Source organism: Ovis canadensis, chromosome 9 (genome assembly GCF_042477335.2).
Source record: "Ovis canadensis isolate MfBH-ARS-UI-01 breed Bighorn chromosome 9, ARS-UI_OviCan_v2, whole genome shotgun sequence".
Lineage (NCBI taxonomy): Eukaryota > Metazoa > Chordata > Mammalia > Artiodactyla > Bovidae > Ovis > Ovis canadensis.
Window position 1 is genome coordinate 38,633,211 of NC_091253.1, and position 24,517 is coordinate 38,657,727.

General features: G+C 49.4%; 1 protein-coding gene across 6 annotated transcripts in view; it reads left to right on the plus strand.

The window, feature by feature from the left end:
• Positions 1-24,517, plus strand: part of MTSS1 (MTSS I-BAR domain containing 1) — a 163,198-nt gene that overhangs the window by 135,006 nt on the left and 3,675 nt on the right. For 2 of the 6 annotated variants that reach the window (XM_069599902.1, XM_069599903.1), the window contains 8 exons: positions 10,833-10,990; positions 12,160-12,267; positions 13,620-13,717; positions 15,952-16,171; positions 20,500-20,619; positions 21,446-21,640; positions 22,890-23,063; positions 23,410-23,572. In XM_069599902.1, the coding sequence (XP_069456003.1) occupies positions 10,833-10,990; positions 12,160-12,267; positions 13,620-13,717; positions 15,952-16,171; positions 20,500-20,619; positions 21,446-21,640; positions 22,890-23,063; positions 23,410-23,572 (1,236 nt within the window). The remainder of the gene's footprint in view (positions 1-10,832; positions 10,991-12,159; positions 12,268-13,619; positions 13,718-15,951; positions 16,172-20,499; positions 20,620-21,445; positions 21,641-22,889; positions 23,064-23,409; positions 23,573-24,517) is intronic. The other 4 variants (XM_069599904.1, XM_069599905.1, XM_069599906.1 and 1 more) reach the window with 2 other exon arrangements.

A 24,517-nucleotide genomic window follows, 5' to 3' on the forward strand; every position in this document is an offset into this window, starting at 1 on the left:
AACGGGTTAGCTTAACATTCTAAGAGTCTTTACATCCTCATAATTCAGTATTAGACTCATGGAAAAAAGAAATACAGAGTGACTTAAACCCTCATTTCCACAGCAAAAAAATACATGCATATTTACATATCTAAGTGTATATGTGTGTATTTACATCACAGACAAAACATGGAGAGCTATACTTAATAACTTCTCAAAATAATTCCCAGATCGGATTTGGTTTTATTAAGCTTGCCAGCTATCTTTAACTTAGTCTGCCCAGGACCATTTGGTTTTTTCAAAACCAATCATTTATTTTAAAAAAAAAATCAAAAGTATTTCTTATTTCAGCAGAGTTTGTGGAATGTTTCATTTTGAAGGAATCAGATCTTCAAATTCAATAATCGCAGTGATTCTTCTTGACTAAATGTTGACCCTCATTCTGTGGGCGGCAGCGCTAAAACTTCAGGTCGCTTTCGGCGTCTTGTGGCTGTCCCTCTGTCTCGGAAAGGTCTGTCTGTGGGCTGTCCATGTGGTTTATCTTGCCTGAGTGTGCCTGAGTGTTCTCTGAGCCTTTGCACTGAACAGCTCTAAAGAGATTTTTGCACTGGATTCTGTTGTCTACGAGGAACCCAAACCACATGGGTCCCCTCTGGCAGGTGGGGCCAGGATGACCTGCTGTCTCGGGGGACTCAACTCTGCCTCCTTCCCGTCACGGTGACATTGGGATAATGTCTCCCACTTTTTAAAAGTGATAATCCTTCCAGTCTTCAATGCTGTGGTTATGACACAGCTTAGTGTACCTTTGGGAGGAAGGTAAGACACAGTCCCTCTTCTGCTTATTGTGATAAAATTCATATAACATAAAATGTACCATTTTAACCCCTCTAAAGTGTACATTTCATTGGCTTAAGTGCATCCCCAATGCTGTGCAGCCATCACTACTGTCTAATTTCAGGATGTTTTCATCACCCAAGAAAGACGTCCCCTGCCATTTAAAACAGTCATGCCTCATTCTCCCTCCCCTTCAGCCCCTGACAGCCGTTCGTGTGCTTTCTGTCTGTATGGATTTGCCTCTTCTGGACCTTTCTTATAAAGGGAATCATATAATATGTGGCCTTTTGAGGACACAAAGTTTTATTAAAAACCTTTGCTTGGAAGCCTGGTGTGAGTCTGCCTATGGTATAAATGGGGCATGCTATTTGTTTTAAATGATGGGCAGTGGGATTAGGGTTGAGTGAAGGAACCACACAGCCTTTTGACTCTGTGACTTGGATTCTACTCATCCTAGGAAGAGTCCCTGCAGCCCCTCTAGTTCTCTGTCTTGCAGGGGCCGGCTCCCAGAGCTAAGCCACAGTGACATAGGATCATAGCAGTGAACTTGGGCATAAAGATGTAAGAAAGCTGTTTGACTTAAAGCCCTCTTAAACTTTATTTTACAAGTTTTAAGTCATTTTTGAATCTGGACATGTGTATTTTAACAACATTTCATGAGAGTTAAAATGTCTTGGTTTAACAAAAGAAATACATATATATATATATATATATATATATATGGAACTTTCTTTCAGTCGGGTCAGTAGTATTTACCTTGACTCCTTCAGAAGTATTTACCTTGAATCCTGCGGGCCCCCGCAGGGAAGACATTTATAACTCAATGAAGTCTACTGAGATAGGGGTACATTGCCCCCTCCAGGAACAGAGACTCTGGTGGAGGCAAGCCAGTTATAGGTGTCCCTCGGGATTCAAGGGGATTCGTTCCAGGGTCTGCCGCATACTATGAGATGCTCAAGTAGTATAGTCAGCCCTTCAAATCCACAATTCCAAACCCACGGACCCCACCAAGGATTGTAAACAGTACATGACCCACGGTTGGTTCAGTCTGCGAATGAAAAACCCGTGGGTTTGGATGCCGATTCTATATTTATTGAAAAAAATCCATGTGCAAGTGGACCTGTGTTCAAACCCATATTATTCAAGGGTCAACTGCAGTTCAGTCTGGTGTGCTCAGCACTGTGATGAGTATCAGCAGAAGGTGCGGTACTGGGGCAAGGCGCGAGAAACCCGTTTACGCTTGGTGTGGGCAGGTGATGAGGAAGATGAAACAGGGTTGGCTGGTGGAGAATGGGGCAGGGGCTGCTCAAGGTTCAGGGAAGTGTGTGAGCCATCAGCATTTACACGGGGACACCAGAACCAAAAGGAAGGGTGACCATGCTGCAGGGTGGGGGTCATGGAATGTGTGACCCCGCGTCAGCTTTAGGGGTGAACTGAGAGCCTCAGTGACCTCCACTGCCGATCCTCAGCTACCTGCCTCCAGATGGTTCTATTTCTCAGCCCCATTTCTGATCAGACCCCGTTCTAGACTGACTTTTCCCCCCATCACCCTTCTTTTCCTCCACACGGAGAAAGCAGAAAGTTGGAGTGATGCCGAATCCTTTTCACTGGCCCAGTGGTTTCCACGGGCCCTGGCCGCATCAGCGTGAATGTTTGCATTTCCTGGCCGGTTTCTTCTATGCTTTATGAAACTGGCAGAAACCCCTGATGCCCCAGAAACTAGTCATTGACTGGATGGTTCTCCCTGCCTCAGTGGTAAAAACTGAGTGTGTTTCAGCCCTGTCCAACCACCCCGCTGCTTCAGTTTTTGAAGAGGAGTAGCCCTGGGAGCCCTCTTGCCCAGAGGGAGCTCCCACCTACAAATCTGAAGTCCAGGTTATCGGTTAGTGGGTCACCTGGCTTTCTTGCTGGGCATAGTGCAGAGGCTCTGTTCCCTTTGTTGAGTTAGGGGAGATGGAGAAGAAGCAGACTACTCAGAAAGAGGTACGGCCCACACAAAGAGACCCTTCTAGTGGTTAACCCCATCTGCCATGGCTGTGCCTCCAGGCGTGGTCAGAAATTGTCCCCCCAGGACCTCCTGGGCCACTGGAGTGAGCATGGAGCTGGCGGTGGCCTGCCCCGAACTGCTGGCTATCCGGATTGCGAGACCCAGCCCTGGAAGGAGCCAGCAGCACCAGAAGTCTCCCCTGGATGTTTTTTCTAACCACCTCCCTCTGATGCATGTCCGCTCTCTGCAGAATGGCACCCAAAATAAAAAAGCCTTCCTGAATGCCGAGATGACGGGGTACAGAGAGCTGGTCCATGGTTCTAGGCTGTTTTTCCACTGCCCGCTTCCCTCCAGTGAGCATCCCTGGAAGGGGTAGATTGCCACATCAGTGCGATTGGGAAACATGTACCTTGAGCCAAAACCAACGATTGTTCTCTATTGGAACCAAAGCTGGAAAAGTTCCCTCTGAGGGCAGGGAGTGGCTGTAAATGCAGACAGGTGATCACTGAGACCCTCCAGGGCTAGTATGACCACCTGTAGCCTTGCAATCTCTCTGGACGTTTAGATGTAACTGCACGTAACGCAGCAGGGAAGACTGTTGAGTCACTGCTTCTTTCCATGCTTGGGAAAGGTGCGAGAGGAGCCTGCGAAATATTTGAATGGGTGCAGTTTTACTCAATGGGACAACCTGTGTGCAGTGGACAGGGGAGGACTTTTTAAAGAGTCAGCATTGGAGAGCCGCGGCCTGACGTACATTCTGGCCCAGGAAGTGCCAGGTAAAGCCATCAGCAGAGTGAGCAGGGAGAAAGGAGACGTCAATGGATGCAGCCAGCTGTGCCAGCCTGGGCTAACAGGCTGATGGGGAAAAGCATGCCAGAGGGGCAGCCTGACTCCCTCCGTCTTAACAGCAGCAGTGGTCAGGCTTTCCTCTTTAGACCCCGTGTGGTTCAGTGAGCTATCCCTGACTGTGGTCTGTACAGATGTGGGAATCTAACTGAAGAAGCTCCCGCAGGGGGCTGTTGCATATGTGGTGAAAGTGTGGAGCCTTCAGAGGCCAGGGGATTCCTATTTCATACCTGGGAATGCTAGGTTATAAACGGGCTAAGCAGATCCACCCGAGGCCCAGAGCTGTGAGCTCCTTTCCTTTGCAGAGCTGGTCTCTGGGAAAGCCTTGGCCTGATACAGCTCGTCAGGTGTCTTGCTTGTGACTCTGGCTGCAAATGGCTGATTGCAGGAGTCGAAAAGATGCGGAGAAATGTCCCTGTGCACGAGGAGACTTTGTCAAGGTGTGGGTCACCTGGCTTCCCTGTGGCTGCATTTAGAAGCTGGCAAGATGCGTTTAAGGGGGCAGGGGGAGCACACAACAGGAGCCCAGTGCTTTCCTTGGTGTTAGTTTTGCCAGAAGCTAAAAAGGGCGACGTGCTTGAAATACCCATTCCCCGAACACCATGGTGTTGATTAACCCCGAGAATGCTGAGCAGGTGGTGTGGTGCAGGGCTAGATGGGCAAATGGGGGTATAGTCCTGCCTTTCTTGAGTTGCGAGCCCATCACAGTTCTCACAGGGTTAAATTGTTTCACTTCTGGTGCCTCTTTTTCATTCTCCATGACTGCCACAGAGGAGCCCAGTGAGCCGAGCGTGTCTTCACACGTTCAGGAAGTAGGTATCTGGGCTAGATCCCCTTGGCGGCTATGGAGGCACAAGTGGCCTCTGCCCTCAAGCTGTCTCCATGATGGCAAAGGCAGCTATGTTCTAACATCAGTTCTCTGATACCAACCAGGTATCCGCCAAGTCACATCAGTTCAGATACTAACTACCCGGGGTGGGCTTAGACCCCATGCGCAAAGAACAAGATTTTCTCCACTTCAATCACCAGCCACAAGTGGGGTCCACAAGCTACCCACCTATGTACGCAGCCAACCTCAAATTTAGGGTCTCCCATGAACCCCCTCAGGTTTGACAAGTTTGTTAGAATGACCCACAGAGTTCAGGAAAGCAGTTTTTCTTAGGGCTGCTGGTTTACTATAAAGGAAAGACATGAACCCCCAGGTGAGGAGCTCCACAGGATGCAAGGCCAGGCCAAGGTGGGTGCAGTCTCCGTGCCCCTGCCAGGCATGTCAGTGTATTCATGGGAGCTCGCTGCTCCAGAGTTTTTATTGCATTTAATGGTTATGGAGGCAGGTTGTCTCCTGCTGAGATGCCCAGGGTTTAAAGATGCCCTGTTACTGCCAATGGCACCTAACACTCCCTAAAGCTCACCACATGCTGGGTCTGGTGCTGAGTGCATGATGTGAACGAATCCATCTGCTTTCACAACCATGTGAACTTGGTGCTATTTTTTATGTTTAACAGATGAGTAGAAACTGAGGCACACCCTGTTGAAAGAATAGCAGAAATAGAGTTTGTTTGAATGTGTTCAAGCCCCAAACCTTCCAGTCTTGTCTGATGAAATCTCTCCTTCTTTGGATCCCTGGTTGGTTTTGCTTTGGAAAAATCAATCAAAAACTGCTGCAGGATATTAAGAGTAGAAAATGACGTATGTAGGAATAATAAGGACAACTACCTTTTGATGGAAAGGGGGCATTTTTCATTCCAAATTCTAAATCTCCAGCATCACCTTGCATGCCTGTCTCTGAAATTATATCCCATATTTCAGTATTTATATCCCTTATTGCATTGACTGCAGATGCCATCAATGGTAAGATGCATTATTATTTTCTCACTGATGAAAAAAATTTTTTAAATGCCGTGTAAACTATGACTCCTACCGACTGTAAGATATATCTTAATTTTTAAAATATAGACATGAAAAAGCAAGCATCTTCAGATGAAACATAGTATTTGCACAAGTGTGTCAGGGACATATGGAAGTCATTTATTGGGATTCTAATCGCAGGGCTTATGTGTGCTATGAGCAGGAAGCGACAAAGAATGCAGGCTTCTGAATGGGAAAGACGGAGAATCGGCATCTGTCTGCATCCACTCCTAGCTCAGGGGCTCTTGCACGCCACCCTAATCTCAGTTTACCCCTCTGTCAAATGGAGGTGTTAATTCCTGCCTTGAATGTTTATGTAAAGATTAAGGAAAATGTAAATGTTGGGAAAATATGGAATCTTGGTTTCATTCCAGAAAGCTTTGTGAATTCTCCCTACCTACTTACCAAATTTTTTTTCTCCTTTGAGGGTTCTGCTTTGGTCTTTGACCTGCTGCCTATTAATAGTGCTTTTGCCCCAGGAGCATTTTTTTGTAAAGAGAATAATCATTTGATTTCCCCTGTTGGGGGAAGTAAAGGAGCTGCTGGCTGTATTCATCAGAATTCTCCAGCATGAATCCAGCCAAGACCTGGAAACTCGCAGGGGAAAAAAATTCTCGAGACTGAGATGACTTTTTACAGAAAAGGCCACAAGCAGTGCTTTACTCAGGAATTTTGTCTGGAAAGCCTGTTTAAGCCCTCTCTTCTTTTGGCTGATGGGCGGCCCTGGAAATTGTTCGTTTTCCAGTGTTGAGGCCATTTAAGGGCATGATGGTTAGACCAGTCAGTAAACTCAGATCGTGCTGGTCCAACTCTTTGTGACCCTGCCATGGACCATACCCTACCAGGCTTCTCTGTCCATGGGATTTTCCACGCAAGAAGACTGGAGGAGGTTGCCATTTCCTCCTCCATGGGTGTCTTCCCAAGCCAGGGATCTAACCAGAGTCTCTCTCCGGTGGCACCTGCGCTGGCAGGGGGATTCTGTACCACTGAGCCACCTGGGAAGCTCCTATCAAGGCCTCATTCACTTGCAAATATTTGAGTATGTGCCTTCCAGGCAGGTGTGCTGAGGTAGAAGATACAGTGCAGAGCAAAAATACTTGTGGTTTCTGTCCTCATGGGGCTTCCTGATCACCAGGGGAGACTGGCGTCCGTGGAAGAACTGGAGGCATAAAGATGAAATGAGAACTGGGAGGAGTGTCGTGAAGGCTGTGTTGACGGAATCTCTGAGAATTAAATACGAGAATTTAGTCTGGTTGAGAAGGTTCATGGAGGGCTTCTGTGAAGAACTGTGACCTGAGAATGAACAGATGGCCAACAGCTGGGGCGGAGGGAGAGGGGATGTTTAGGGGGTGGAGCCGGACGCTGGAGCAACGGAAGAGGAGCGGGCAGGGCCTGAGGCCGGCCTCAGAAGCCGACCCACGGACGTCTCGCAGGGCAGGCCGTGTTCACGACACTGGACTTGTTACTATTTGGGCTGCACTGTGCGGTGGCATCCAAGATCTTAGTTCCTCATCCAGGGATCGAACCCATGCCCCTGCATTAGGAGTGTGGAGTCTTAACCACTGGACCGCCAGGCGAGTCCCCACTGAACTTTCTTGAAAGCAGTGGGAGCTACTGAGAAGAGAGAAGATTTGCATTTTGAAAGTAATTCAGGGCTGTTCCAGGCAAGCTCGTCCAAATGCAGTCAGAGTGACCTATTAGGGGCGGATGGAGCCGTCCAGGTGAGAGATCAAGGTGGCGCAGTGAGGGTGGGAGTAGCAGAGACGGAAGAGGAGACGGCGTCAAGTCCGCACGGGAGCTGCTGCAGTCATCGGCAGCGGCTCTGCCAACATTGCTGATGGGAGGCAAATGAATGGGCTTTTGTATATTAAGTCAGTGCTGAGGCAACTCCAAATTTGTGGACCTAAAAAATGACTGTAAGAACCAGTATATCCAACTGAGACATGGAATAATTTCTTCCACTTTTTTTTTTTATAAATAGATGTTGTGGTTACTGAATTTAAGAAATAAACATTGTGTTTCTAGGTTATGATATATCCCACATGGAAATGTATTCACTGTGACGATAATTATAGCAATCTTTACAGATTATACTTATTTTAGAATACTATAATTTGAAAGTCCTTTAATTATAACATAATACATATTTAAAATAACTTGACTAATCATAGAATGATTTAAATTTATATTTACCAGATTAGGTAACACTTGGTTCTAGTCACTTTGCTTTCCTATGTCTATATTTTTAGAAATCAGTGTCATTAATCACAGATAGATGTGCACCTTACAACTTGTGAAAGGAAGTAAAGATACCCATTTCCCCAATTTCTTATAATTATAGGCTAGTATTGAAAGAAATTGCTACCATAATTAAACTTTCTGCCTCTGGAGTTAAGAACATGCTGACTTGGTCCGTGGTCCTCTGTGGTCCCTTAGTTGGAGCATCCTTGGAGAGACTGAGAGGCTTACAAGAAGGCCTTGGGACCAGCCACAACCACAGGGCCTCACTGCAGGCTTGGACAGGCTGTTTGACAGGTGGTAGAGAAACAGAGAATTTCATTACCAAAGGGCTTGTGTCATATACACAATCCGTGTGTGTGGATTCAGCTGCACAAGCCAGCATTTTGTTTACTTATTTTTAGAAAGTTTTTGGCTGTGCCTTGCTTTTGAGATCTTAGTTTCCTGCCCAGGGATGGAACCTGGGCCCTTGGCAGTGAAAGCGCAGTGTCCTAACCACTGGGACTTCCCTGGCAGTACAGTGGTTAGCATTCCATGCTTCCCCTGCAGGGTGCATGGGTTCAGTCCCCGGTCGGGGGACTAAGATTCTGCCTGGTGTTCAGCCCAGTCAAAAAAAAAAAAGAATAGGGAAAATTCTCAATTTCATGGGACTGGGGTGCCCGCTCACTCGCCTCCCCGCAAGTCCCCCTGGAGAATGGAAGGGTGCTTTAACAAGTTTCTTGTCTACAAAAACTCATGAAACCTATGACTCTGCAGCTGGGTAATGTGTGAAACTGGCTCCCAGGCAGAGAAACTGGAAGAACAGGTAGAATTATCAGGGTCAGGGAGGGATGGTGGCTGATAACAGCAAAAAGTTCTCAGAGCAAAGTGAAAGTGAAGTCACTAAGTCATGTCCGACTCTTTGCGACCCGTGGACTGTAGCCCACCAAGCTCCTCCGTCCATGGGATTCTCCAGGCAAGAACACTGGAGTGGGTTGCCATTTCCTTCTCTAGGGGATCTTCCCAACCCAGGGATCGAACCCAGGTCTCCCGCATTGCAGGCAGACGCTTTAACCTCTGAGCCACAAATTCTCACATAATTGTTGGATAAAAAATCCCTCCGCATGGAATTAAACACTGTTTTGCTGCACCCAGCACATATGCTCACCTGACCAGTTAGGACTCCATGTACAGACCACTGACTGTACTGGAATGCCGTCTAAGGCATTTTCAGGGATGACCTTTGCCCCCGATTTTCCCCTTTTATGCTAACTTAGAACTTCAGTTCAGTCGCTCAGTTGTGTCCGGCTCTTTGCGACCCCATGAATCACAGCACGCCGGGCCTCCCTGTCCATCACCAACTCTTGGAGTTCACTCAGACTCACGTCCATCGAGTCAGTGATGCCATCCAGCCATCTCATCTTCTGTCGTCCCCTTCTCCTAGAACTTAACCCCTACCAAAAATCCAGTGACTTTTGCTAGTTGGATGTTCTTGACACCTGACTGCCTTTCTGGCTCTAGAGGAAGCTTTCTCATCTGCTTGTGAGAAAATACAGAATATATTCCTACATTCAAGGCAGTTTTCCCTGACTCTGTACTTTTTTAAACCAAATAACACATTGCATCTAAGTGTTCTCTATGGCATCCTTAAAGAGGAGGGTGCATGGTGACTGGCCAGGTCCCTTTCTAGGTGGCGGGTGGAATCCAGTCCCTTGACTTGAGGCAGCTGGGAAGGAGGGGGAGGAACCCAGAGTCAGAGGGTCAGGTGGTGTGCGCTCTGACTGCCTGCCCCTGCATGGCCCCGGACAGTCCTCCCTCTCCCCTCCTCTGAACTGGGAGCAGATTGGTTTGGATAATCTGTAGTGCCCCCTCCATGCTAACATTCTGTTTAAAACACCTATTGAGTGCCTGTTGAATGCACCTATTAAATACCTTTTGAGTACCCGTTGTATACACCTATTCAGTACCTGTTGTATACACCTGTTAAACACCTATTGTGTACTTGTTGTATATACAGAGAGCATTTCACTGCAGGCTAGGCTGGGAGAGTCCAAGCTTGTGTCCAGAAGGAGTTCAGAGATTCTTTTTCTGGTTCAGGTGGTAGGTGAGCATGGGAGCCCAGTGTGGAAGCTCATGAGCTGGTCTCCTGATGGTCACCTTCTTGTCCTCAGATCAGATTTACAATAGCCACACCCCCTGATACAGTGTCTGTTTGCCCAGCTTTATCCATGTTTATCCAGACTTCTGTAAATATTCTCAGTCCAGGGGCCAAACGGTGTGTGTCACAACAACTTAACTCAGCAGTTGTGATGAGAGTGGGTATAGACAGACTGTAAATGAATGGACGTGACTGTGTGCAAATAAAAGTTTATTTATAAAGACAGTTGCCTCAGCAAGTTCTTGAGTTGTTGAAAAGTCTAGAAATGGGTGCCTCTGCGTATCTGGGGTCTGTGGATGGGGCCAGGTGATTCCCAGGCACGGGCCAGCCTCAGTACCCAGGCCCCCTTCAGTCCTCCACCAGCAGAGCTCTGACTGCGGGTATTTTTGTTGCTGAGCTTGTCCTACAGGAAGGGCCTTCAGGACTTGCCACTAGGGAGTTAAACTAGCTGCCAGGGAGTCCCAGGGGCTCCTCGGAGCCAGGAGAGCTGATGCTAGCCCCCTTTGTGTTCTGGGACAGACACTTCTCTTCCAGACAGAGGCTCTTTTATTGAGCATGACCCAACAAAACCAGCTTGTGCCCATTTTTGGAAACATCCACAGGCCTTCAACTTGTTCTTCATACCTTAGCCTCTTCAGAATGCAAATCAGGAGAAGTTACCCCAGGACATTTTACTTGTCATAAATAAATCAGGATAAGCATCCCCTTTGGGCACTAGAAATTGGAAATGGCTGATCCTAGAAAAACCGCTTCTTTAGATCCTTTCTGGGTATAAATAAATGATTTTTTAGAAGTCCCGGGGAATTGTGGTTTCCGCTCCAGCAGGGACCCGAGGGAGGAGGACACTGCTTCCAGGAGCTGCTGTTTCAGCAAGCCAAGCTCCGGGCTTTGTTTCATTTGCAGGGCGAGGTGACATCCAGCCCCAGCTGGACAGCGCACTCCAAGACGTCAATGACAAGTATCTCCTGTTGGAAGAAACAGAGAAGCAAGCTGTCCGGAAGGCTTTGATTGAAGAACGCGGCCGGTTCTGCACCTTCATTTCTATGCTGCGGCCCGTGATTGTAAGTCAGTGGAAAGTTCCAGAAGGCTTAAACTGCCAGTTCTGAGGAGACCCTCCTTGTTTATCTGGAGGCACTGAGAAGTTGCGGTGTGTCAGGAATCATGATGGTGGAGTCAGGATTATGGACCAGCACTTGTCTACAAGTTGCTGATGGCCACACGGCTCTCTCTGCATTCTGAGCAATGGTGGTTCTGCTTACTTTTTCTCCTCAAGATGGCCCCACAGAGTTGTTCCCAAAGTAGGTCCCCAGACCAGCAGCATCACCTGGGAACTGGTTAGAAATGTGCATTCTCAGACCCAACCCAGACCTACTGAACCCACAGCTCTGGGGCTGGGAACCCCACCCAGGCATCTGGGCTCTTGAAGCAAGTCCTCCAGCTGATTTTGAGACCCAGTGACCGAGATGAGTGCCAAGGAGTGACTGTGAGGTTAATAGGGGAAAAGCCTCAGTGAATCAACGCACTTAGTTTTGAAGTCAATTAGTTGAATGCCTTGAAAAGTTCTGCTGGAGCTTTTCTTGAGGCTGATACAAATGCACCAGCTGCCTTCCCTCAGCCCTGGCAAAATGCCCAGATCTGAGTTGTTCCCCTGAGCGTAGTGCTTTCCCATGAATCGTTCTTACCTGGGTCCACAGCCCCAGCTTACTGCTTTGGTGATATCCTTCTTCCATAGTCCATAGTTTGCCTCACTTGCCACTAAGTTGATGGAAAAAACAAAGACGGGGCAGTTAACCTCCAGTGAACACACATGTGCTGTCACTTAGGTCTGCCAAATCTGGACCAGAACATCCCCAAATGGTGTCATCTGCTGAAGTCGATTGACTTCCAGAGGGAGGGGGCAGGGGAGCCCTGGCCTGCGGAGGGGGCTGTGCTGCAGGATCCCACCCACAGGCAGACGGCTCCGCCCCCAGCAGGGGCGCCGGCCCCCAGACGCTTTTAGGAAGGCGTGTGTGTTTGCTGTGCAGCACACAAGTCACTCCGTGGTTGTGGCTAGTTCCTTGTTCTCCATTTCCCCAAAGAAAGGGCTGGTGAATGGCTTCAGCAAAGATAAACCAGTCCTTGTGTTCCTCTTCTGAGAAGTTGGAAGTGTGGACAGCGTCCCTAATAAAAACAGCTGGATCCAGGTGATAAAGTGAATCATGCGTGGTAACAGGTTGTGAATTACTTTCAGGAGGAAGAAATCTCAATGCTGGGGGAAATCACTCACCTGCAGACCATATCGGAGGATCTGAAAAGCCTGACCATGGACCCTCACAAACTGCCCTCCTCAAGCGAACAGGTAGGCATCGTGGGGTGGATGCTCAGGACAAGAAACCCAGTAGATGAAGGTTCAAAATCCTGAGGGCTCCTTGTGGCAATCTCTCATTTAAAATGGCAACGTGTTTTACATTGTGACATGTGGCTGTCATCCGCACAGGTTATCATAGAGCATCTACTGTGTGCCAGGCTCTGCTCTGAGCTCTTTACATAGACTTCCTCTGTGAATCCCCACCAATATTTGCATTTTACAGAGGACCTTGAAGCACTGAGAGATAAAGTCACTTAACCAGGCAGTTACTGGTAGAACTGGGATTTAAACCAAGCTGTCAGTTCCCTCAGCCCGTGCTTTTAATCATGTGTTCACTGACCCTCTAGAGATAAACTCCACTAGGAACATGACGGTGGGGTCTCTTGGTCATCACCGTAAATCATTCTGTCTGGATTTCTCCCATTCTAAGTAAGGAATGAATGAGGGTCTCACTTATGAAAAAGGTGACTTCATGTTGGTTCATTTGGTTCATGTGACTATTAACTATGTTCAGTGGGGCAACAGCTGAAAAATCACATGCTTTTGCCTTTCATATAAAATTCTTATTGTTGCCTTGGAAGCCAGCTCAGCAGACAAATTTGGGAGCTTATATTTTCCATCTTGCAAAATTGCTTTTATTAGACTACAGCCTGCAGGCATTCACTCAGTAAGCAGATATTTATTGAGCACCTACTATGTGAATGGAAACTAGAGCTTACATTCAACTGGCTCTTTGTTAAGTAAGGGAGACAGATGTGGAAGTAATTATGAAAAATTGGTTTGTTCTTGATTCTGTCAGGTTTTATTGGTCAGATGGAGGCATGAGTAGCTATTAAGTGACTAAGATGTAAGATCAGTTCAATTCAGTAGCTCAGTTGTGTCTGACTCTTTGCGACCCCATGGACGCAGCATGCCAGGCCTCCCTGTCCATCACCAGCTCCCGGAGTTCACTCAAACTCATGTCCATTGTGTAAAATCAACACTTCCTAAAAGCATTATCATCTATGTTGTGCTGTAAACAAAAACCCTATAAATTTTAACCTTGATGTAAATGTCTCTTATGAATTATAACTGTAAATCTTTTTCTTTTTGACAGCTATGTTGTGGTTTTCCTCTCCCTTCCCCATTAATTACGTCTTTGCTTGTCTCAGAAAAAGGATTATGACACTGATGGATTGGTACTATGATTCTTCCATTGAAAGGAAAACTCTTCACAACATGTTTTTCTTTGATCCCCACTCTTCCATGATGGTGGAGTTTCGACGTTACGACAGTTGTTGAGATCTGATGGATAATGTTTCCCTCCTCCGCACTTTGCTGACCCTCCTGCTCTGTCCCCTTAGGTGATTCTGGACTTGAAAGGCTCTGATTACAGTTGGTCGTACCAGACCCCACCCTCTTCTCCGAGCACCACGATGTCCCGCAAGTCAAGCGTCTGCAGGTAGGTGAAGCCAGGCTGGGCTGTTGCCTTGGGGATGTGGCATTTTGCTTTAAACTAATTGTGAATGTTGGAGCCAGTCTTGGGCTCTGAAGTAGCGCATTTTAAACAGGAAATGGTGATTGGGTGAAAGAATCCCATCATGATTTTGGTCTTACTCTTTAGTTTCGGAATGAATTTTGGGTTAGAAGGAAAAATCCCATCAGACCTTAAATTGGTGGTCACAGCTTTCTCTGTCAGGGTATATGGTACAAAATCTCCTCATTTTATGAATTCTCACTGGATTTTCCTGTTTAGCAGAGTAGAAACCACATGGGCTCCCAGAGGGCGAACAGGGGTCGATCCTTGTGCAGACGCATCTCGCTGTGGCCGGAACAGATGAAGGCAGTGGCGGTGGCTCCTGCGCCTACTTGCCCCCCGGTCTTTGTCTCAGGGCTTCACAAAGTGAATGGAATTCTTGATCTGTTAACCTCTCCCACCACCGCCGTCACTGCTTTGTTAGGTGTTATTGTTAACATGGTGACTCAGGGTCCATCGGAATAGTTCTGCCATCGGTCAGCAACACTGTTCCCTGGCAGCATTCTGTTCAAGACCATTCTTGACTTGCCGAAGGCCAAGTTGATTATTCCCTTCCCGTGGAGGTAGAAACACCCTCGTGCATCATGTCCTTCTTGGTACACTCTCCCTGCTGATCTTTTCCTTTGACTTTTCAAAGCCGAATGGATTTCCTCTTCCTGTGACTTAGCGTTGAGAGTAAAGAACAGGATGGAGCTGCCGAGTCTGTGTGTGGGAATCTCTCTCTACACACACGTGTGTGTGTGTGTGTGTCTTTCATTTCATGTTTGAGCTCGTGCAGTGTACAGGGAGCAGGAAGTTCAGACTTGAGATGCTCCAGCCTGACATTCTGCAGCCTGAGGGTGGCGGTTGGTTTCTTGTCATCTTTTGTATGCTCTGTGTGTGTGTGTGTGAGACACGTCTACTGAGGTTTTTTTCTATTGAGGATTTTTTTTTTGTTTGGTAACGAAGTAAACTTTATCTCATTAGTAGAAAACAAAGCTGCGTGAGTCTCCTTCTGTAGTTTTAGTGTCAACAGAAACTCCTGTCATATGGACAGCGCCGGCCCTGAGCTTGCCGTAGTGAGATTGCCGTGAGCGTTGCTGTCAGTCTCCGCATGCCCTGTTCTGGCTAACAGCACACTTCGCTATGTCTGTTGGAACGTTAGCACCAAGTCATTCCAGCATAGAACACCAGAAGAAGGTAGTCAGCCCTTGACTGTCTTATTAGCTGGCCAAGTTTGTGAAATTTGACGAGAATCTCTTGAGGAGTTAGGAGTAGAAACCACAGATCTTCTAATCCCAGTCTGGGTTGTTTATTTCATGCCTTCTGATGCTGCTACAGCTGTCCTTTATCTGTCAGCTCTGCCTGTTTGGACCAGGAGACTTTGTTCAGTTTTCCGGGTTTCATAATTTGAGTGTAGGACATACTGCTTACGACTGGAAATGGAACAGGCAGAACTCCAGAGGGCAAGTGTCATTTTCCGACATCCTGTTTACTGTTCCATCCTGGAAGCAAACAGCTTCGATTGATGACCTTTGGTCCCTGAAAGCTGCCTGCCTCTTGCCAGGTGTTCTGTTTGCTGGGCTCACAGATAGTTGAACAGAGAAGTACCTGTGTTCAGGGTCAAACCATTCATTAAACCACCAACTTTGTTAATAATAAAATGTAAAATACACGAACACAGAGTTGTCTCACATATGGGTATCTTGAATTAGACACACTTAGGATGCAATCACCTTGAGGAATCTCTTGGTGCCAAGCGATGGTTGGCCAGGTTGATCCCGATGGTTCACCTAAGGAAGACACTTGGGTGCTCCAACTAGGTCATGCTGAAGCCTTCATATGGTTTTTGTGAGTAGAGGGTATGAACCTTTTTCATGCCTCAGACATCGAGTCCCCTGGCTTTGCTGGTCGGTGACACAGCAGAGCTGGGCAGCACTTGACAGTCTAAAATCACAGCCTTCCATCCTAAAGATGCCTCATTGCGTCTCGGAGAACCACGGCTCCATAGCTGCTTTTCGCCCCTTGCTCACACAGAAAAGACCTTTTGTTTACTCGCTTAGTGATTGGGTGTTTTGAAAACATGTCTCACTGTGTGCGCTGCTTCTCGGGGCTGGGGGCGGGTTGCGTGATGCCGTTCTCCCCCGTCACCCTTGCCATCTGTCCCGCTGCCCCCGCAGCAGCCTGAACAGCGTCAACAGCAGCGACTCGCGGTCCAGCGGCTCCCACGGCTCCCACTCGCACTCGCCCAGCTCCCACTTCCGCTACCGCGGCTCCAGCCTGGCCCAGCAGGCGCCCGTGCGGCTGTCCAGTGTGTCCTCCCACGACTCAGGGTTCATCTCCCAGGACGCCTTCCAGTCCAAGTCGCCGTCCCCCATGCCGCCCGAGGCCCCCAACCAGGTAAGGGTGTCCTTGGCCCCAGGAGCAGCCGCCACACCTGAGGCCCTGGATCAGTCTTGATGGCTGGAACCAGAGAGGGAACTGGAGAGCTTGGACAGACCCTGGTCATCTGCCATGGGGAACCTCTGGTTTAATTTCTCATCTTTAGATGAGCTGATCCCCTAAAGGGAGAGAATATAAGTGGGGGTTAAAACTTATGATTGGGCTTCCCTGGTAACTCACATGGTAAAGAATCCGCCTACAATGCGGGAGACCTGGATTCGATCCCTGGGTGGGGAAGATCCCCTGGAGAAGGAAATGGCTAACTACTCCAGTATTCTTGCCTGGAGAATCCCATGGACAGAGGAGCCTGGCGGGCTACAGTCCATGGGGTCTCACAGAGTTCGACACCACTGAGTGACTTTCACTCACTCAAAGCTTATGATCACCATGTGGGTGATAGTTGTCACCCCATTGATTTGGACAGTTTTCACACTTGTGTAGACAGGTATGTAGACAGACTCAAAGTCTTGGAGTCTTGGCTGCTCTCTGTGTCCCTGTGGCTGGCTTGGCATGATATAGTCATTATCCCATTTGCACACGGGAACAGAGATTCTGCTGTTGAACAACGCCTCGGAGCCCTTCCTTGGCACTTTCAGCTTCCTTGTATCAATTTATGATGAGGATGAGAATAAGAAAGTATCTTCAGTGCTCATGCAGGTAATTCTGTGAGCATCTTCCTCCTGGGAGAAGGGGAGGTGTTGAGTTTCTTTGAATACAGTTGGGTTAGATGGCACTAAATGCCCAGCCCTTTAGCTGCAGAAGAGCAGAAGGCAGGAGCTGGGCATCGAACACCCTTCACCTGCTCCGCTGTGTCCCTTTTTTGTGTCAGTGGGTTGGCGTCTAGACTAGCAAGCACAACATACAGGCAACTAGGAAATGTGAACATCCAGGATGTCCCCTCAGCGCCATCTGCTGGGGAGCATGGTGACTGCGAGCCCATTGCATATTGGGTTTGCCAAAAAGATCATTAGGGTTTTTCCAAAGTAAGACATTAACTTTTTGGTCAACCCAATATAATACATTTTGAGACCAACCACAGCCTTTGGCCCAAGATCCTTTGGATTCAGAAGGTCACGTGCTTGTCTTGTTCATCCAGGTATCCAATTTGCCTGAGAGTCAGCAAGTATCTCCTGGGTGCCAGGCACCGTCCTAGGAGCTCCTGCCTATTGTCTATGTAGTCCTGCCAGCAGCCGCTTGGAGTGTTGTTATCCCTGTTTTGTTGGAGAAACAGGCTAAGATGTAAAGCAGTTTGCCCGAGTGGCACAGTTATGTGACCTGCAGTCGGGGATCTGGAACGAGGGTTTCTAGCAACTGGTCCAGCGGCCTTTCTGCACCACCCTGGCCATAAGGTGCCCCTAGCAGAGTGTTCTGGGGAGCACTCCACGTTGAGGAAGCATCTGTCATGTTCTGGGAGCCAGACAGCCACTCGCATGATGCATCTGACATTGGTGAACCCAGAGCTGCTCAGCCTAGAGCCCCGCCTTTGGCATTTCACAGCTGTCCCTGGGGGCTCTGTTGCCTCTCTCTGTCTTCCTGGGGTTGAGATTCAATTTTAAGCAGAAATGCTCGGAGCTGGGAGCTGCAGCTTTAAGTCCTCTACTTGTCCTAGCTGGGTGCTTTGGCTCACTCACTCTTTAAGAGGTCCCGCCTTGTGTGGCACTAAGCTGTACCTGCGTGTCTCGTGAGCCTCGAGTGAGTGTGGTAGAGAGGGAGCAGGGATTTGCAGCTCCTCAAAGGCTTTTCTAATGTGCAGTGTCATTCTCTGTGTGTTTTTAATCAACTGATGCATTAACAAAATATCGTGCGCTGACACCCCTTTCTAAAAAAAGAGGCCATGTGCTCCAGCTTTGCTGAATGAAGCAGGGTTTCTGCCTCCAGTCATGTCAAGGGAAACAGAAGGCGGGATTGTTGGGATTTACTTAAATCTGAAAGCCGGTGCCTAAGATAAATGCTTGGCTAAGCAACTCTAGGGTAGTTTGAGTAAACTCAGGGATGCTGCAGAATTTAATTGAGAATTCTATTTTTCTTGAAAAAGGCGTTATGACTGCTTCTAAGGCAGAGGGGAAATTTAAGGAGATTGTACACCTCACACAGGGCAGAGGGTATAGTTTCCTAGGGGAAGTATTATTACCTTTATTTGGGTGGGAGGAAGGGAGCACACATCCATAAGCAGGGAAATCCCTCGGGTGCATGGGTGTAAATGAATGCCTCGTGGCAGGATGTTTTCAGGATTCTCCCTCTGTCCTCTACTCTGCTCTTTACAAGTTGTGCCACGTGTGCCCAGGAGAGATGGGACCACATCTGCAGCGGGGCTCCTGCCTAGAACCGTTCACTCCATCCACTCAAGGGGCTCTTCAGGAAAAAATGAGCAGAAGTCAGACGAAATAAGAACCTGTAGTCCTGGGGTGCTGTACTGTTTCTCTTTTTTCAAATTGAACTTATTTAATTAGAGGAGCCAAAATAAGTAGTTCTGGTAAATTATAACTGGCTTTTTTTTACAGTTGGTTAAGCACTACATACATAGATACACACACACAATCTCATTTAATCTTCATCCAATAGATATTATTGATCCCTATTCTAAAGAGGGGGGAAAAATGAGGTTTTAGAGAGATTAAACCCATGGTTCCTAGCCTGGGAAGTGGCAGAAAAAGGACTTCAAACTTTCAGACTTAAGGTCCTAGACTGCTAACCAAACACTGAGCTGGGGAGGCGGCCGGGACCTCCACTATGGGGTCTGCCCTTGCTTTGGCTCCAAGGAGTGCACATGCAGTGCCTTTTTGGTTCCTTGCTCTTGCAGGATGGGAGCACCGGCTTTCAGATTTAAGTCAGTCCCAACAGGCCCGCCTTCTGCTTCCCGTTAGTGACTGGAGGCTGAAACCCCGCTTCATTCAGCCTGATCCACACGCACAGAGCAAGGCTGGAGGAACCTTCCTTTGGCGGGTGAAAGTTGGGGGACAGAAACATGAATCTGGCCTCCTTGCCAGTGAAACAGGGACACTTCCAGGGAAAGAGTAAAGAGGCTCAGACTTGCTTATACGGATGGGATGAGAGTGCAGTTAACAGTGAAGAAAATGGAAAGCACATGCCTGGGTGGGCCCAGAGCATGCCCCCCGGTGGGGTGGGGGTGGGGCACAGGTACATGGAAGAAATAGCCATTGTCACTCATCCATTCAGCACTGTTAGGCACCTGCCCTGTGCCAGGACAGGACCAGAATGTCAAGATGCAGTGCTGAATTAACAGGCAGTCTCTGCCTCGGCTGAAGGTTAGGGCCTGGGAGCAGGTGCCTGGTTGACACTGGGAGACGGGCAGGGACTAGAGGTTTAATCAGATCAGCCTGAAGAGATGTTTTCTCAAGGCAGACCTCAGTTCTGTGATGTCTCAGATCTCACTGGATGGTTCACCCTCTCTATGATGGCCACGCGAAACATTGCCCTAACCACTGGACTTCACTGCCCAGAGCCTCAAAATCACCCCCCAGGCAGAAAGACCTAAAATCTTGTCCTGTGAAGATACAGCTTCACAGCTGGAAACCACCCCTTAGGGATCCAGAGGCTGCATGTGATAAAGGGAGAGAATCCAGCAGTTAGAGTCATTCTAAGGAGACAAGGGACTTCCCTGGGAGCTCAGCATCTTCCTCAGGAGATGCAGGTTCAGTATCTGGGTCCGGAAGACCCTCTGGAGAAGGAAATGGCAACCCGCTCCAGCATTCTTGCCTGGGGAAATCCCATGGAGAGAAGAGCCTGGTGGCCGACAGTCCACAGGGTCACAAAAGAGTCGGACATGGCTTAGTGGCCAAACAACAGGCAGACGTGGAGCAACAGCCCAAGCTGGGGGGTCAGTCCTCACGTCGTATCATCCGGGCACCTGAGAGATGTAAAAGGCATGGCATCCCTGGGCTCGTGGCACAGGAAGAAATGCCCTGGAGAGCACAGGAGTCCCGCACCTTGACCAGAGCCCCTCTCCCCAGGCCAGGCACGCAGCCTGTGCAGTACACACACACAGACGTCAGGGTCCTGGGAGCCACAGTCCAGCGGGTCTGGGTCTCGCTGGGTGTCACGCTTCCTTTCCAGGGCTTGGGAGCCTCTGTAGGTGCAGCTTTGGGGGGAAATAACCCTAACTCTGCTTCTCCCATCCTTCCCTTCTCTGTGTACGTGTCTGTCTGTCTCTCTCTCTTGCGTGACTTTCCTCCCCCCGCCCCCGCCCTCCCCCATCTTTTTATTTTTTACGGATGTTCTTTTTTGGTGGTACGTGGTCCCCTCGTGTGGTCCCTCCCCTGCTGCAGAACTCGTCCAGCTCGGCCTCCTCCGAAGCCTCGGAAACCTGCCAGTCGGTGAGCGAGTGCAGCTCGCCCACCTCGGTCAGCTCAGGCTCCACCATGGGCGCCTGGGCGTCCACGGAGAAGGTGACCAGCTGGGGTCCCAGCCTCTCCCCCAACCCTCCCTCTGCCAGCTACTTCCTGCACAGCCGCAGGAACCCAGAAACTCAAAATCTCCCCCAAGAGTAGCCCCTCTTGGGACAGAGGGAGGGACAAGACTGAGGGATTTTTCGGGAAGGGGTGCCTGGCTTCTGAAGCAGTGACCTTGTGGTCATCAAGAGGGAGAGGAGGGGTATGGGGAACTCGGAGGTGTGAAGGCTTCTTCCCAGGACATGGATGATCACCCATCTTTCCTCTCCCCTCCCCCACACCCCGCCCGCCATGGCCGCCTTGTCACCTTGTCGTTGGATGTGACAATCCACTGCGTCAGAGGCTGTGTGCTTTCCCGCCTTTTTGTTTGCAGCCCCATCTTCTTCTCCCCAGTTTAGAATCTGCTCCTGAACACTCTGATGATTTGGAAACCTGGAACGAACAGCTTCAGCTGATGGTGTTGTTTTGAAAGCTGCACAATGGAGATGAGCAAATCACCATCACTTTGAAATTATTAGTGAAATAATCAGAGACCATTGAGCACTGCACATTAGGGACACCGATCATTTCCAAACTATTCTAAAAGTAGATACAGCATTTTCCCCCACTGAATGCTTGGTGTCAGATAAATGTGCATTCTTTGCACCGTGGAGCTCTTCTCTCGCATCATGGACTGTCCATGAGCAGCAGAGTCCCTGATGTTTGTTTGTAAATACTCAGGTCTCCCTCGTCCCTTGAATGTCAATGCCATCTTGTACCTCCACGCTCATCCTGTTATATTAATTTTTTTTCCTTTTTTCCTCCCCTTTTTTTTTGTTTCCAGTTGTCTAACGGGTTTTCTCACTATAGTTTATCAAGTGAGCCCCATGTGGGGCCCGTAGGGGCGAGCCTTTTCCCTCATTGCCTGCCCGCCTCCCGCCTGCTCCCTCGGGTCACCTCTGTCCATCTTCCAGACTACGCTCATTATTACACCATTGGGCCCGGCATGTTCCCGTCATCTCAGATCCCTAGCTGGAAGGTTTGTGTCTCTCCGTCCTCTCCCCCCTCCCTCATTGCCTCTGTGCTCACCCCTCTTTTGCCCCTACAATTCTCACCCCGATTCTCCCCTCACCCCCTTCCTCTCACACTCTGCCTTCTTCCCCATAACACCTCCTCCCTGAGTAAATTCTCCCTGGGGGAGAACCAGAATCCAACAGGCAGCTCTGAGACAGAGATGTCCACACGGAGCTGGGCTTGGAGGGGTTGCCTTTAGGAGACACCAGTTAACCCTGTTAGACCCCAGTAGACCCAGATGGAGCACGCTGGGGATACTTGGTTCCAAAGTGTATGTCCTGGTTCTGCCCTCCTGGGGGATTCCTGAGGGAATTGCTGGTATCGAGGACTGTGTACCCCAGACTGTTCCCTTGAGTCCCTTATCGGGCCATGGTGATAGAACCATGCCTCCAGATAGGTGTTGGCTTTTTTTTTCAATCTTTAAAGTACATGCAGACTTTATTTTTAGTCTTGATGGTTTATATTAAGACATATAAACCAATAAACATTGCTTTAAAGCAATAAACATTGCTTTAATATACAAACAAGTTTTTATATTATTTCCTAGTAAGTACAGTTGATGCCCAGAGGATATTTTGAGAGGTCCCTAACTGGAATAGTAGGCCCCTAGGCAGCCTGCATTTTGAGCAAGAGGTACAGACCTCTCAGACTCCTCAGAATCCTTCCAACCCAGGGGCCTTCCCTGCCTCTGTGACGACCTCAGAAGGCACATCCCCAAGTGCCCTTTGGGGCTGCTTCCCTGAAGTGAGGTTCAGCCTCAGGGAAAGCGTCTGAAGTTCCTTTAGTGCCCCCTGGTGGCCAGGCTATGCAAGTGCAATCAGTTGAGCCCACAGGCCAGGGTCTTCCTCAGACATTATGGGGAGGGCCTAGTCCCTGGGGATGTCTTTCCACTGCTGGTGCCTTTAGACACCGCAGGCAGTTGGTCAGCTGTTTGGTGGCTGTAAGAGTCTCCCCCAGGCTCCCTGCCCAGTTGTGGGTGTTCTGTCTTTGGGCAGATATGAGGAAAGGAGAGGTACCCAGGGGGGTCCCCAAAGGACTATCCATTCCCTTCTGCTAGCACTGGGTGAGGGGAGAAGGGGCTGCTGGCCTGTCCCAGTGTGAGCTTCCCCTGTGGGGACCAGCCGCCCTCCATGGGTGGGCAGCTGTCTGGAGGGTTCTCTGGCCTCCAAGTGGAGGCCGAGGCCCTGGTGCCTGACCACGCTTGCTCCACTCAGGACTGGGCCAAGCCAGGACCTTATGATCAGCCTCTTGTGAACACCCTTCAGCGCCGCAAAGAGAAGCGAGAGCCAGACCCCAGCGGAGGAGGCCCCGCTGCAGCAGGAGGTGTCCCCACTGCTACCGAGGAGGCCCAGAGGCCAAGGAGCATGACCGTGTCGGCCGCCACCAGGGTGACGCTCTTGTTTTCTTCGGCTGGCTGGGGCCCTCCACACCTGGCCAGGGACCACGTGCTGGCTGGCAGCTGGAGGGACCCGAGCCCCTTTCCCTAACTCCCTGGTCCACGGCATTTAGAAGGCCCCCAGGGAAGGTCTCATATGGGAGTTAGACTCTAGAACTCTCTAGAGCCTGGGTAGGGCCCAAGCAAGCTGACAGCCTCCTGGGCCCAGAGACCCAGTGGTGGTCATGGGAACAGAGTAGGAGTCCAGTCAAGGCCCCACTGGAAGAGTAGAAAGGCTTTGGGGTTATCAGACAGGGACTGATGGCCCCGGGGTCTCGTCTCTTTCCTCCCACCTGCAGCCTGGAGAGGAGATGGAGGCTTGTGAGGAACTGGCACTGGCCCTGTCTCGGGGCCTCCAGCTGGACACCCAGAGGAGCAGCCGGGATTCGCTTCAGTGCTCCAGTGGCTACAGCACCCAGACCACAACCCCCTGCTGCTCCGAGGACACCATCCCCTCCCAAGGTAGGAGGCAGCCTAGGCTTTCCAGCCAGGCTTTCTGAGCAGTGCCAGGTGAGGACGGGGGGCCCTCCCCGCTGGGAGGAGGCAGACATCTGTCCAGACGCCATCAAGCATCTTGGAATGCTCAGGAGGGGATCCATCTGTGATTGTTAGGTAGCTGCCATCCAAGGAAGTGGCCAGACTTTCACAGCTTCGCTTGTTCTTCACCTTCAGGGTTCAGGGCAGTTCCCATATGAACACAAGATGCTGTTAAGGATACTGTCTTCTTTGTGTTTGGCACTTTGTAGTAAGCACTTTGTGCTTCCCTGATGGCTCAGAGGGTAAAGAATCCGCCTGCCAACGCAGGTTCGATCCTTGGGTCAGGAAGATCCCTTGGAGGAGGATGGCAACCCAGTCCAGTGTTCCTGCCTGAAAAATCCCATGGACAAGGTTGCAAAGTCAGACATGACTGAGCGACTAAACAGACAAAAACAGACCAAGCACTTTATTGTCCCGTTTATTTGTCACAGCCACTTATGTAACACGTGTGCTCACTCAGTCGTGTCCAACTCTTTGCAGCCCCATGGATTGTAGCCCACCAGGCTCCTCTGTCCATGGAATTCTCCAGGCAAGCATACTGGAGTGGGTTGCCGTATTCTCCTCCAGGGAATCTTCCTGACCCAGGGATCACACTGTGTCTCTTGTGTGTCCTGCGTTGGCAGGCAGGTTCTTCACCACTGCGCCACACATGGGAAGTCCATGTGTATATTTATCCTCATTTTACATACATGGAGACTGAGGCCCAGGGTTCACACAGGTAATAAGAAGCAGAGCTAGAGTTTGAATCTAGGATCTGTCAAGAGTCTGAAACCCAAATTCTCTATGAACCCACCTCTCTAATCCCTCTCCCCAGCCAGCCACAAGGCCAGCATGATGGCATTCCAGCCACTAGGAGAGATCTGAGAGTTA